This window comes from Conger conger, chromosome 15 (assembly GCF_963514075.1).
Source record: "Conger conger chromosome 15, fConCon1.1, whole genome shotgun sequence".
NCBI classification, from domain to species: Eukaryota; Metazoa; Chordata; class Actinopteri; order Anguilliformes; family Congridae; genus Conger; species Conger conger.
The window spans coordinates 40,769,729-40,784,759 of record NC_083774.1 but is presented as its reverse complement, the minus strand read 5'-3'; the positions used below and the strand labels follow the sequence as shown (position 1 = coordinate 40,784,759).

General features: G+C 41.6%; 1 protein-coding gene across 5 annotated transcripts in view; it reads right to left on the bottom strand.

Moving 5' to 3' along the window:
• pgghg (protein-glucosylgalactosylhydroxylysine glucosidase) overlaps positions 1-7,367 on the bottom strand; it is a 28,376-nt gene extending 21,009 nt beyond the window's left edge. For 4 of the 5 annotated variants that reach the window (XM_061221745.1, XM_061221747.1, XM_061221749.1 and 1 more), the window contains exons 1-3: positions 7,229-7,367; positions 6,096-6,350; positions 3,918-4,128 (exon numbers count right to left, since the gene is read on the bottom strand). In XM_061221745.1, coding sequence (XP_061077729.1) covers positions 3,918-4,128; positions 6,096-6,333 — 449 coding nt within the window. In that variant the 5' untranslated portion in view covers positions 6,334-6,350; positions 7,229-7,367. Of the gene's footprint in view, positions 1-3,917; positions 4,129-6,095; positions 6,351-7,103 lie in introns of all 5 variants that reach the window. The other variant, XM_061221746.1, reaches the window with a different exon arrangement.
• Positions 7,368-15,031: the final 7,664 nt, after the last annotated feature.

Below are 15,031 nucleotides of genomic sequence, written 5' to 3'. Positions count from 1 at the left end.
ACCAGTCTGGCCATTCTCCTCTGACGTCTCTCATTAACAAGGCATTTTTGTCTTTGTATGTCGCTTTCAGACCTGGGTTAAATATACATTTGTTTCGGATTCAAATACTGTTCCACACTTTGAGCTTGTGTGGTACTGTAGTGAATGAACAAAAATACTTTTCAAATTTTGAACAGATCAAGAACACTGTCAGGATGTTGGCATAAAATAATAGAGAGAAGATTATACCACCACAGCCGCAGAGGGGTCACTGCAAGCAGTGGTATGCCTCAAGACCATCAGGTCAGAGTTTGCTGAAAAGTATGGATCAAATTCTTATGTATAGATGAGTATTAACCCATACCAAAAGCGATGGGAAAAAAAAGGAGTGGATAAAGAAAGGAACTGCTCATGATCCAAAGCACACCACCTCACCTGTGAAGCACGGTGGTGGTGGTGTTATGGCCTGGGCCTGTGCTGCTGCCACTGGCTCCATCAGCTTCACTGATGATGCGACTGCTGAAGGCAGCAGTGTAACACCTAATCTGCTCACATCCTACCAAATGCCTCAAAGTACCATCAATTAACTAATGTCATATTCATTTGTCCAATTATTTGTGATCCCTTAAAAATGGGGGGAATATGTCTAAAAAGAGCTGGAATCCCTACATGGAACACTGGATATTTATTGTAATAAGTGTGAATATGTGCATGTGTGCATGTGTGTGTCAGGAGCACCAGAAACATTTCACACGTGCAGCGGCCAAATATACAGGCATTCGAACCACCAACCTTGCGTGTCCCAGTCATGTACCTTAACCACTACAGACTGCCCACACCGTTTCCCACACCCGATTGCCATTCCCTCTCGTTACCGGTCTTATTTAAACCCCTCAGTTTGTATGTCTCGTCGCCAGACTGTTGTGTTTAATCCATACCTTCCAGCGTCTTCTGATTGATACCCGTTACGACCCGTTTCGCCCCCGACTTCCCAGTTTTGTTTATTCGGCCAGTCTGATTCTGAACCGTAGCTTTTCGACCCGTTTCAGTTTTTTGACTTTTGTTTCTGGATTGTGTTTTTGTCTGATTAGCCTTTTTTTTCCCCGACCCTCCGTCTGTGACCTCGACTATTCTCTGGACTACCTTTGATACATCTGTTCGCTGGACTTATGACTTACTGCCTGAACTTTTGTTAATGAACTGCCTGATCCCAGTTACATCTGTTTGCTGGTGTTTTACCCTCACTTGTTGAACCTGCAATAAGAAATTAAAGACTTTGTTTTCGAAAGAACTCACGTCGTGGACTCGCTTTTGGATCCCCTGTTCTGAGAGCCTGATAGCATTTGCCAATTTCACCCGAACATTCCCAGACCGGCGTGTAAGGAAGCAGTGAATAGCGTTAAAATACCAGTTGCACATTATCTATCGTAACCAACCAAGAACAAAAGTACAACTTCTACATACAATACCCATTAAATGGATTAGAATTTGCATTGAATGATATTGGTTTGGTAGGATGCTACAAAGTATGTGTTATCACTGCTTTGGTGCTTTTATAATATTTAGCAAAGCATAAGAAATCCATATCATCTGTGCCATTTTTCGAAAGCCAAATAAAATGTTAATAATTTAACCAGCTGATTAACATGATGCTCGCATTTGATTCCTTGTCAGAAAAACACGTTTTAATGCTCACAAATTGTTGAAAATGAACATTTTATATTGTATTGGCTATATCCTAAACCTAGCTACAAAACGGACAAGGACATTTCTTTTAAACTAGCTAGAACTATAATTCGGGAACGCATACATTCATCCCATCCATCCATCCATTATCTGAACCCGCTTATCCTGATCAGGGTCGCAGGGGGGCTGGAGCCTATCCCAGCATACATTGGGCGAAAGGCAGGAATACACCCTGGACAGGTCGCCAGTCCATCGCAGGGCAACGCATACATTCATATACAAGTTAAATCCTCAGTCCTCAGTAGCCAACATCTTGCTTTTATAAACCACTGTATTTTCTTTTTCAATACTTTATTGAACCTTGTGGGGTAATTTGTGTCGGACTCATTCTAGTTACTTACGAGCAGTGGGCAGCCACAGTCCGGAGCCCGGGGTCAGTACCTTGGTCAATGGCAGGAGCACACCTAACCTGACATGCATGACTTGAGTGTGGGAGGAAACCGGAGTACCCAGAGTAAACCCACGCGAACATGGGAAGAATATGCAATCGCCAGCTAAGGTGCTACTAGGTGGTTGCTAAGGTGTGACTAGGGTATTGCTCATCAGTTGCTAGGTGGTTGCCTGGTATTAAAACAGCCAATCCGAGAGGTTACATGAGGTGCTATTGCACAATAAAAGGCGATTAGTTTAATGAAAGTGTATGAAACGTATTAGTACAATAGACTTCATGTATGAAGTATAGATGTTGCTAGGGTATAACTAATTCGTTGCTAGGTTGTTGCTTGGCATTTATAACAGTCAATCAGCAAGGTAAGGTGTTACTGCCTAATGCAAGGCAATTGGTTTAATGGAAATATATGAATCATGTTTAATGACAGTATATGAAGCATATAAGCATGAGCATACAGTCAGGTCCATAAATATTGAGAAAGTTATTTTAGCTTACAGAATATCAGAATTGGAAGTAAAAAATAGCTGTAAGTAAACAAACATGGTATCTCCATTCTTTATTAGTGGGCTAGCTAGTTGGAATTAAATCTGTCACCACTCTACCAACTTATTTATGTGGAGTAAAAAATTTGGGCACATTTCTTAAACCGCCAATACTCTTTTTACACTATATACAAACAATGTTCAGCGTTTCATACGGTCTTAACTCAGTATGACTTTTTGAATTATGAGCATTTGTTTTCCAACAGTTTTCCAACCACTTTAACTCTAAACTGTAACTGCCATTTCAACAGTTCAGCCAAACTGCATTTGATGTGCAAATTAGTTGTGGGTCTCATGGACCCTTGGGATCTCACAATCGCCTCTGCCTCCTAGCAGAGCTCATATAGAGTTTGTAACGGACTTCATACATGAAGCATGTGCTTCATATACTGCTATTAATCAAATTGCCTTGCCTTGTGCAAGAACTCCTCATCTCTATACATTGCTATATGTACCACTGTAAAGAATAGTTATAGAGGAATACCCGGAGTGTTATGAATACCTAGCAACCACCTAGAAACTGAATAGTAATACCCTAGCTTTTCCTATACTTCATGTAAGTATATACATTCAGGTCCATAAATATTTGGACATTGACATAGTTATTGTTATTTTAGCTGTCTGCCACAGGATATTGGAGGAAAATTGGAATTAAAAATATGCAGCTAGCCTGTGTGGTGAGAGCAGATAACATATGTGTGCTTGCTTACAGATCACAGCTAGCCCACTAATAAAACAGTCTGATTATTTGTCAGCTGGTGGTCTGTCTCCACTCAGGTAGAATAATGAGACTGTACTGGATAGAGTCACTTATGCAGTATAGCTCAGGGACAAGAAATCACACACACTCTCAGAAGTAAAGATACGGTGGAGGTACATTTTTGTTCTTCAAGGAACATATTTCCAAAATGTAACCTGGAAGTACAGTAATGTTTGGGTACAAATGAGTACATTTTCCATGCAAAAAAAAGGTACAAATTAATTATATAGTGCTGGCTAGGGGTACAATTGCATGTGCCTACAGGGTGCCGCACCAATGACAAGCATTTGTGCCTTTTAAGGCCCTTTTTTTGTACTTTTATTTCTGAGAGTGCAGGTGCTGAGGGGACCGCAGAAAGTCAGCACTCTAATTGCACTGCAAGCCTTTCAAGACACCATGCGCTAATTACCAGCCCTTCTGGTTTCCCATTCATTTAAAATAATCACAAGCAGGAGATTTCTACCAGCAAATTCTACCTGCAGTGACCATTTGAGCTCACCTCCCACCTCTGTAGTCTGGGGCAGGTTGGAATACGACATCATCGCTGCTGGGCGTGAAAGAGCTCTGCAGCTCCACCGTGATGGGATCCTCTGCAGTCGCCTCGCGCACCAGCATCACTTCCATCACTAAGATGTTGGAGACGTGGCGGTGGGCATAGAAGGACTGGGTTGCGACCACACTGGCAGTAGACACTGTGTGACTGAAGATACCTGAGGTGCAATCACACAGTGTGATACAACAAATCAGCAGGACACGCACAGCATCACATGGCATGACACTGCATGACAGAGCGTGACACCCCGTGACAGAGCATGACTGTGCTACATGGCTCAGTAAAGTGTGATAGAACATGAGGTAACAGAGAACATGAGACAGAAAGCTGGGGGAATGAACTAGCTATGGTAGCAGAATCATAAGGTGTAATTCAACCCAAAAAATAAGTTTTAAAGAAGAGATAATGAGTGGCAAAAGCCGAAAAAGACAGAAAATTCACAAAAGCACAGAGAACATTATCTTGACCCATGCACTGACAAGGCTTCCAACACACAATGCATTAATACCTGCTATGGGTACTGTAACTATGGTGGTCTACTTCAAACAACATGTACCACTGGACAGGCTGCTGAGGATTCAATGAAATATTCTCTTTGTATCAACAACGAAACAGATTATTTTCAGAGGAACGCAGGACTTAAGGAGTTGATTTTTCTAGAAATCAATTAGGTAAGTATTGCACTGCTCTATGTACCACTGTAAAGAATAGTTATAGAGGAATACCCGGATTGTCAGTTTGTTTATGTGGCACATATCCAAGAAACAAATTTGGCAATTTAAAACAGGGAAGCGGATTTATGTATCCATTTGTACATAAAACCAGCATGACTGTTAATAAGCACAGCAGCTACAATTATTTCATTAGCCTACGTAAACATGCATGGATGAATTTATTCAACTGTTCCAAATGGCATATTTATTAGCAATAAATTAGTTACAGTGGGAAATAATTGTTTTTCAATGTGAACACTTGTGATAACTGACATATGCCATAGAGGCTAGGCTGCCTTCACTAATGTGAAACTAAACTTGTGAAAAGGTTAACATAAATGCATAAACTGTTTAAATTTATAATATAGAGGAAATTGAGTCTGCAATCTCGCTGCTGTCTTCCACCATTACGTGACAAATTTCTTGTCTTGACAGTTCTCTAAATTAATTCTCTAAAATAGTCATTAATCTTTAATAAAAACTACCAACCGGATTTTTATGAGATTTTCGGGATTCACTTGAATAGCGCGTTTGCCTTACTAAAGGATTTATGTAGTTTCATGTATATCGGTCCCAGAACGGCGAAACAACGAGGCTGGTGATTTTCGTGTTTTGAATGCAAGCATGGACTACCGTGTCTCTGTTCATACAGTGTGATTCAGCAAGATGCAGTGTACAGCAGGGATCAGCATCACAGTGTCCAAGGACTAAAACTGCTGGTTTTCTACCCTCCCTTTACTTGGGAGTCAGGTGTTACAGTCTGGCCAATCAGTCACACTAATTATCCTGGAGAAAAGAAAACCAGAGCTGGATTTGGATTGGAGGGCCAGAGCTGATCATCCCTGGTGAACAGTGTGATTTACAGCGTGATATAGTGTGGTCTACCATACATTAGGTAGCCATACCACAATGTATCCTGCTCCAGTACAAGCACTACATCTGAATGGCTGAAACTAAGCAGGTTAATGTTAATAAATTGGTTAGTACTTGGAGTTGGAGGGGGAGATCTTCCCTCAGGTCGAAAAATGGCGCAGTGGTGGAGACACTGTGTCTTTCGGATGAGAATTTAAAGTCATTAAAGTTTACTCTTCACAAAGAGTAGGAGGTTCAGCTGCGTCCTGGCTAAATTCACAACCTGATACCTCATCATTCCCTGATTCAATTGGCAAAAACATTGTTCTCTCCTTCACCATGTCAGCTGCTGTGTGGTGAGCATTCTGGCACAAAATGGCAGCCATGCATCACCCAGGTGGGTGCTACACATTGGTGGTGGTTTGAGGCGAGTTTCCCCCTCATCACTGTAAAGAGCTTTGAGAGTCTTGAAAAGCGCTACATAAACGGTGTGATCAATCAATTTAGCGGGATACAGTGAGACACAGTGTGATAAGTGTAGGTGAATGGGATAGTTTACCTGTATGGGTGTCCAGGCTATAGGTGTGTTTGCCTGTCTCCTCCAGTTTCATCCTCACAGCGAGAGGGCAGGGCAGGTCTGCCCTGTGGCATTCCCCTGCCTCCCCGTTATAGACTCCGCCCATGTGCATTCTGTCACCAAACACCCTCCATCCCAGAAGGCCATTGGCCAGCGGGGGCAGGAACCGCTCGTCAGAGGGCAGTGCCTCAGTCTCAAAGATGTAGGGGTCAGATGTCATCCTTAAAATGGTGACAACTATTGAAAACAAGATTTACATGCATCAATGTTTCTTGAAAATATTTGTATATTACCAGATGATCATCACACATTAACAGGAATTAGATAAAGGTTGATTGATTGAAGTAATTTATAGTTTGGTAACTACGCTTCTAAGCGCAATTTAAATTTTCATGAAACCCCAAAGCTCTCATCACTGGATTGCATGCAATGTTGTTACAAGCAATTGCAATCTCAGCATTAAATGTAATTAAAGTGTAAAGGCTGTGTCTAGAATTTCTATTTCATAACCTAAATTGGTAAGCATTTAATTTGTCTTTACAGCAGCTACCAAGAACAAACTATTTATCTGTCTTCAAGTAAAGAGGCAACTCATACAAGCAATAGCGTATATAGGGACCCCTTTTAAAATACAAAAAGTATTAAAAGTATTGGCAAAAGGTCAATGGGTCTTTTTATCTCAAGATATCTGTATTCCTTCTTATGTTGGAGCACGGACAATCCAATGTAACAATAACTGAAGCAAAATAAACTTCTAAGTCTTTCCATAACACGGAATAGCAGAGTAGCTCCTTCAAAACAATTTGCCAAAAAGTCTGATCCTTGAATTGCCGTCAAACGAACGAAACAATTCCCTTTTCCGTCCGGAAGTAAGTTTCAACAGTTTGTACAGCGAATCAATCCATATGCATAGCGTTTGTAAAACGAAATGAAAAAATGACCATTTTCGTCTGCTTCAACCTTTAAAGTCCAATTTCCTGAACAACTCACTTCAATGTATACAGCCGACGGTGTAACTTTTGCTTAGAAAAGGCGTATGTAAAACAAAAACAGAAGATGCAACAAATAGCATGCATATATACAACTAAATAACCTTATTAGAGAAAATGGCTCACAGGCAAAAGAAAGATGTATCTTTCGATTTAATTTCCGGAGTGCCGTTTCGCTCGGCTAAAGTCGAAGTATAGTTTGTGCGGCAACAAAGCCAGAGCCTCAGAGTCGGAATGGCCGTGCAGTGGGTTGGCTTAAATATCCTCAGCGCGCTCACGAGACACAAGCTGCAGTTATGCAATTTAACAGAAAGGTTGGCTTATGGGAAACGCATTTTATTAGAAAATATAAAATAATGCAGAACAAGCACTTGTCTAAAACAAATAAGCTGTCTGCTATTGACAAACGCATTCAGTTTGATATGTGATAATACATTCATGTTAATTGTTCATTGTAATTTCTGTACCATTTCAATTATTGCCTACTAGGCTACTGATTAATAAACACGTGGTCCCAATATGTTTTTTAAATTTCTAGGCTAATATTTTAATTGTTATCCATTTCAATTATAATTGTTTGGTCAGAGGGTTGCCGGTTCGATTCTGCCCTGGGTGTGTGTCACCTAAGCAAGACACCTAACCCCAATTCCTCCTGACAAGCTGATCGGTGCCTTGCATGGCAGCCAATCTCCTTTGGTGTGCATGAGTATGTGAATGAGAAGCATCAATTGTACAGTGCTTTAGATGAAAGGCACTATATAAATGGCAGACTATTTGCCATGTTTATTGCAGTATACTGAGTAGGATTATATGCATTATCTTTCTGCAATGCATTATCAGCAAATTGGGAGTGTGGCTAATTCACACAGTACATGTAGTGTGGTATTTAGTAGGCTGTGCATGCATGAATGTTGAGGCGGTATGCAATGTACAATAGCTGCTCTCAGACATTCTTTATATGGATCATTGAATCAGTTATGAAGGCCTTAAATCAATTATGAACACCACCATGAACAATTATGAACATGCACAGAAAATACGCTCTGAAAACACAGGCAAAACGTAATGTCAGTCTGAGTTCATTTGGGCTAGGTACAGAAAAACCTTGCAATATCAACATAGTAACAAACCAGCTACTTTTTGCCACAAATGCAATTTTCATAAAACCTTAGCCTAACTTAATTTGGTGCTGTAATGTGTTATTCTAAATGTATCAGTTCTTCAAAACTACACTGATTAAAGCCAGAAAGTAGAAAGACTCTTGATGATTTCACCGGACCAGATTTTTGACAGTTTGTGTTAATCTACAAGTATTGTCAAGCATGTCCACAGATAGACCCCTTCAGTATCAGGCACTACTTTTCTTGATAAAAAAACAACAGTTGCTAACTGTAGATAACAGGTAACAATATTGTGATTTTCCTTCATAAAACCGATCACCTATGATGCTAAAAATAGAATAGACCATTTTTCTATTTGCCAATTTAGAGATAGATTATTGGAGGTTACGTTATAAGACAAGCAAGACAATTTGCAAATATTCAATGTTTGAAGCGTGGAGCTAAGTTTAATGATGTTGTAAGTGTCCCCTTTTAATTAGTAATGCCATGGAAAATAGTTTAGCCGGTTGTTCCAAATGTATGGTAGTGGTAGTGATTCATTGCATTTTTATAATTAGCCACATACCACAACCATCCATTTGGAATGACCGGCTATACAAACGGGCTTGGCCATGTCATTGAATACTCAGAACATAAAAAGGGAAATAAGATTAGGCATTACCGGAATTATGTGCAAATACACCTAAATGAAAGATGAAAGTCACTGGGAAATTGGTCTCACTAGATTATCTTCCATATGCATAGCATAGGCATAACAAAAGTAACAAATAAGTCTAGTGTCTGTGCGTACACAGCTCTGTATGTGTGAGTGCCTATAAAGACTCTGAACTCACTTCTGTGGTCTCGCTACTGGGTCTTATTGTTCTGAAACCTGAGAATTTGAAGTTGAACTTGCAGTGTTTTGCCTTACAATATAATACAAATAATTATGACTGCACAACGTAATGGCTAAATGTTACTGACGAAATTATATTGAATCATCGTTCCCATAATGTCCATAGGTAAGTTTTTGTCACCAGGCAATTTTAGCCTTATCTTTTTGTGCTTCTGGTTGGAACAGTGAACACTCGTTAGATTTATTTTTTTCAAAAAAACACAAATTGATAAAATGAAAACAAAAACAAAAAGCAAAATTTCTGTGCTTTGTATTCATAGTGAGCCCGAAAGGGTAAAACTGCTCACAGGTCGCTATGCAGTGAGTGCGTGTGATGTCTGTGTGAATTGCTGCTGCAGTGTAGTGGAGGGTACCATGTTAACATAGTTAATTTATGGTACCATGTTAACATAGTTAATGTATGGTACCATGTTAACATAGTTAATTTATGGTACCATGTTAACATAGTTAATTTATGGTACCATGTTAACACAGTTAATGTATGGTACCATGTTAACATAGTTAATTTATGGTACCATGTTAACATAGTTAATTTATGGTACCATGTTTAGACCAGGAACATGTCTGGATATGTTTATTGGGATCATAAATGAACTATGTTTCAGAACACTCAAAACACGGCCCATATTATGCACAGTACGTAGTGTGTGATTATGAATGTGGTAATCGGTGTCGGTGTAGTGATATTGGGGTCAAAATAGCGGGGATGGTCCCTGGGGGGTGGAGGTTGCCCTTTTTTTCAATTGAGCCCCTGCCCTTCCAAAATGTCTGTGCACAGCCCTGAGTTTAGTTTGCTAATGCGTAGGCCCAGAGAAGCCCAACAAAGTGCAGAACTTATGTGCACTTGGTGTTTGTCTGTTGGGGTTTGACTTTGACTCGATGTGAGGCTAATTTCTTAATTAGGTGCTTTTAATGAGTTATTATTATTCATTATTATTTAAAATGTTCACACATGGCAACTAATCATTTGGTAGAAAATGAAGAATTCAAAGAAAAAGCAAATTAATAACATTGTGTAGAGGAGACCTCTAGCGTTTTTCACCTCTTATTTTCCCTCTTGTTTCATTCCCTTTCATTAACTTGTTCCACCTGTGTCTCCGCCTTCCACTCCTTATATGTACTTCCTTTCTGTCTCTTGTCATTCATTTCACCTGATTCTTGTTTCCCCTTGTTACCTGTTCTATATATACCTATGTAAAGTCTGTTTTGTTTCCTCAGTGCTAATTTGTCTTCCTGTGATTCTGTTCCCTGCCCCGATTCTAGCCTCCTCTTCCCTGTGCCTCTGCCTCTGCTGGCTCTTTTTTGGGATTTCTTCTGGTTTTTGGACTCTGTGTTTTGGATTTCATTATAGTACCTTCACCTGTTTGGACTTCCCTCCAGTTTTGAACGCCTGTTTTTTCAGTTAATGATCTGTGCCCCGCATGTACCTGTCTGCCTGGATTTCAACCATTGCCTGTTTGTGGATTTTATTTTGGATCTGCCCTCTCGCATTAAAGCCTGCCCTTTTCACATTATCCCTGCGTCTGCTATTGGTTCCCTCTGCTCGATCCCTGACAATTACAGCAAATATTTTTCATCTAGAAAGAAGATGCATATCTTTGCTATGACTATAGACCATCGGTAAGCAGTAGTAAAGGGTCCAAGGTATCAAATGAGCCTCAAACCATCATGCTGTTGTCACAGATGGTGCAGTGCGGCCGGGGCCTCTCTGTGCGGAGTTTGCATGTTCTCCCCGTGTTTGCGTGGGTTTCCTCCAGGTACTCCAGTTTCCTCCCACAGTCCAAAGACATGCAGGTTAGGCTGATTGGAGAGTCTAAATTGCCCGTAGGTATGAGTGTGTGAGTGAATGGTGTGTGTGCCCTGCGATAGACTGGCGACCTGTCCAGGGTGTATTACTGCCTTTCACCCAATATATGCTGGGATAGGCTCCAGCCCCCCTGCGACCCTGTTCAGGATAAGCGGGTTCGGATAATGGATGGATGGATGGATAATAATAATAATAATAATAATAATAACAACCATGGTCACCATCAACATAATCGTTGTTCTCATGTAGTGATAACAACATGCAGTTTTTATTTTTATTCAGTGTTATAAAATAATTGGATGCACTGTGTAGTGAAACTGCATGGTGCACTGCCTTTCTGTTCAATCTCGCCCGTCATTCTTTCAGGCCTTTGAATAAATGTGATATTACGGCGCAGAAATGAGTGAGGGTCCTTAACCTAGGGCTAGAGGTTTTTACGGGGATAACTTTGTACCATTATTGTAGCGCCACGCAGCACTAGCCCACACAAGCGCCAAAAACAATGCGTTTTACCGAGGCATGACCACTAGATGGCAGGCGGAAGCGAGATGACTGCCTCTGGCGGGCTGCCGGAATCGGAGCTGTAAAGCCTGAGAAAAAAGCCGATGCCTTCATCTGGTTTGCCCATATAAGGCCACAGTCCGTCTGCTCCATCTCCCACACCCGCTCTTTCTCCTTCCGCTCTGCTCTTCTCATGCCCAGACGGTATTTACAGAGAGAGAGAGGGAGAGAGAGAGAGATGGAGAGAGATGGAGAGAGAGAGAGAGAGAGAAAGAGAGTGAGAGAGAGAGAGAGAGATGGAGAGAGAGTGAGAGAGAGAGATGTACAGAGACGGAGTGAGAGAGAAAGAGCGAGAGATCGCTGCAGTTCCAGCCTTATTAGGAGCTTTGCAGAGTATCCTCAGCAAGAGGCCAGGTAAACTGTCTTAGCACACTGTCAGACACACAAAATGACAGGCCAGGCAGACACACAGATATCAAAAGGGGTCGTGCCATGGCTGTTCATCCCATATGCTTCTCGACCTGTCGATCTAGATAAGTTATAGAAAAAAATGTGCTACATCCTTGCAATACATAAACACAAACTGACATGGTAAAGTTTGCAGAGACTTGGAAACACTTCTATCGGAACTCGTGGGTGCCTAATGCCTATGCTGTCTGTAGCTTCTCTGAAAAGACACTTGCTTTTATTTATATCTCCATTATCTACAAACAGTCAACTACAGTGGGCCTGTACAGATCCCATTTCTGTTAGCTGCCATCAGGTTTCCATCCAATGACAGCCAGCTTGTCTGGGATGTCACAAGCAAACCAGGTATGAGTAACGACAGAGGACTTGCTGTCAATGCCCGATCTGATTTCATAACCATAATAAAAAAAAAGGTTGGATCTACCGGTCGGCTGGTCTTAGAGGGATTCTGCTGGTTTCAGCTCCAAATAAAGATTCTCCTCTCACCGATATAACATCCCATCATACATCTGTGGAAGTCAGCAGACAGCCTACACTTTGATGCGGCTCCATGGCTGGAACACTGAGTGCAACTAGAAAGATGCTATGTCAGTCTAAACGCACAGATCTGGACATGCAATGCGTTAAAAAAATAACTGTAAACAGATTACCCTGTACATGACTAATTGGATTTCTGTACACCTGCAGCCTGTATCACGAAGCAGGATTACAGAGTTTGCTGCATAACTGAACTGAGTAAATCCTGGAACAGCTCATTTTACTTCAGTCCATGCTCCAGGAGGGCTCAATTTATTCTCTTTCAGATGTACGGAAATCCAATTAGTCAACTCTAACTGGCCCAACCAGTTTTCTTGTGTTTTGACCACAGTCATGGATTTGTCCAGAAATTGGACATATGCCAGTTAAAAATATAAGTGTTAGCAGGGCTGATTGATAATCACCTTTATGTATGGATGAAAGTGATTACACAGGTGCTGCTGGGTGGCACATCTGGCTAAGGCTCCGCACTGTGGGTGGGATGAGGATGGAACCCATCCCGTGCCAGTACATACTGTGGCCTGTAGCTCCATAGAGTGCCAGTACATACTGTGGCCTGTAGCTCCATAGGGTGCCAGTACATACTGTGGCCTGTAGCTCCATAGGGTGCCAGTACATACTGTGGCCTGTAGCTCCATAGAGTGCCAGTACATACTGTGGCCTGTAGCTCCATAGGGTGCCAGTACATACTGTGGCCTGTAGCTCCATAGGGTGCCAGTACATACTGTGGCCTGTAGCTCCATAGGGTGCCAGTACATACTGTGGCCTGTAGCTCCATAGGGTGCCAGTACATACTGTGGCCTGTAGCTCCATAGAGTGCCAGTACATACTGTGGCCTGTAGCTCCATAGGGTGCCAGTACATACTGTGGCCTGTAGCTCCATAGGGTGCCAGTACATACTGTGGCCTGTAGCTCCATAGGGTGCCAGTACATACTGTGGCCTGTAGCTCCATAGGGTGCCAGTACATACTGTGGCCTGTAGCTCTATAGGGTGTCAGTGGTTGGGGTCCACATTGCATCACTCTCTAGTTAGTTGTAGAATGTGGTGTGAAAAGAAGCAGACTGGTGACTACATATTTTGGAGGAGAACTGAGGATGAATACACTCTTCCAAATTTGCAGTGGAGTTTGGCTGGTGCAGTTGCAGATAGTTGGCCATTCGGGGATGGCTCCCTTTCATAGACAGTGCCCTACATAATTTTTGGGACAAAGACCCATTATTTTTTTATTTGCCTCTGTACTCCACAATTTGAGATTTGTAATAAAAAAATCACATGTAGTTAAAATGCTGATTTTAGTGAAGGGTATTTTCATAGATTTTGGTTTCACCATGTAGAAATAACAGCAGTGTCTATACATAGTTCCCCCATGGGCACCATAAAGTTTGGGACACAGCAATGTTATGTAAATTAAAGTAATCATGTTTAATATTTTGTTGCATATCTTTTGCATGCTATGACTTCCTGATGTCTGTGACCTTTCAACATCAGCAGCATCTGGATATGTTACTTTCAGGTTGTCCTACAAGCAATACTGAAACTCTCTGCATTTCAATGGATCTGTATGGGAATTGTGGGGTGGGACAAGATTCAGCTGTATCTTATGCTGATACAATATGGATTATGGCTTTTAGTCATCAAGGGTCCACGGTATCAAATTAGTCTCAAACTACTATGCTGCTGCCAGATATGCAGTAAAAATTTCTTGTTGAACTCAATTTACATTTTACATTTTCATGGAGAACATGGGTCTATTATTGCCGACACTAGTTCACCTGGGTTTAAAAAAATATATTGTTCTAGTGTATGTTTGTTTGCAATTTTTACAAAGTACAACTCCCAAGCTAATTGTAGTGATATTTCATGCATTGTTTAGCTGACGCTTTTATCCAAATGTGCAGTTGATTAGACAAAGCATCCCTCCTGGAACAATGTTCGGTTAAGGGCCTTGTTCAGGTGCTGTATGGATCTTATTGTGGCTCCAATTCCTTCCAGGATCCAGTCAAGCCTATAGGCTATTGGCAGATATTATGTGTCAGAAGTTGTATGTCTTTATATTACCCGAGTATGTTTCAGGAAATTATGCTTTATACTATTTTTGGTTCTAACTCTTTCCTATGGCACATGCACTCTGAAAACATTGCATTGAAGGAAGTACCAGAACAATTAAAAACTATACAACATACGGAGAATCCGCCCCTTTCTCACCCCCTACTCGACCCAGCTCCTGGTCCAAGCGATGGTTCTGTCCCGCCTGGACTACTGCAATTCCCTCTTGGCTGGCCTCCCAGCGTCCGCCATCAGACCCCTCCAACTCATCCAGAATGCAGCAGCTCGTCTGGTCTTCAACCTTCCCAAATACTCACATGTCACCCCCCTGCTTACTTCCCTCCACTGGCTGCCTGTCATGGCTCGCATCAAATTCAAAACATTGGTGCTAGCCTTCCAAGCAGTTAAAGGGACTTCCCCAGCTTATCTGCAAAAAATCATCAGACCCTACACCCCTGCCAGACCTCTTCGTTCAGCCTCCACAGGCCGCTTGGCACCTCCCCCTCTCAGAACCTCCACCTCACGCTCACGACTACTGTCTGTTCTGGCTCCA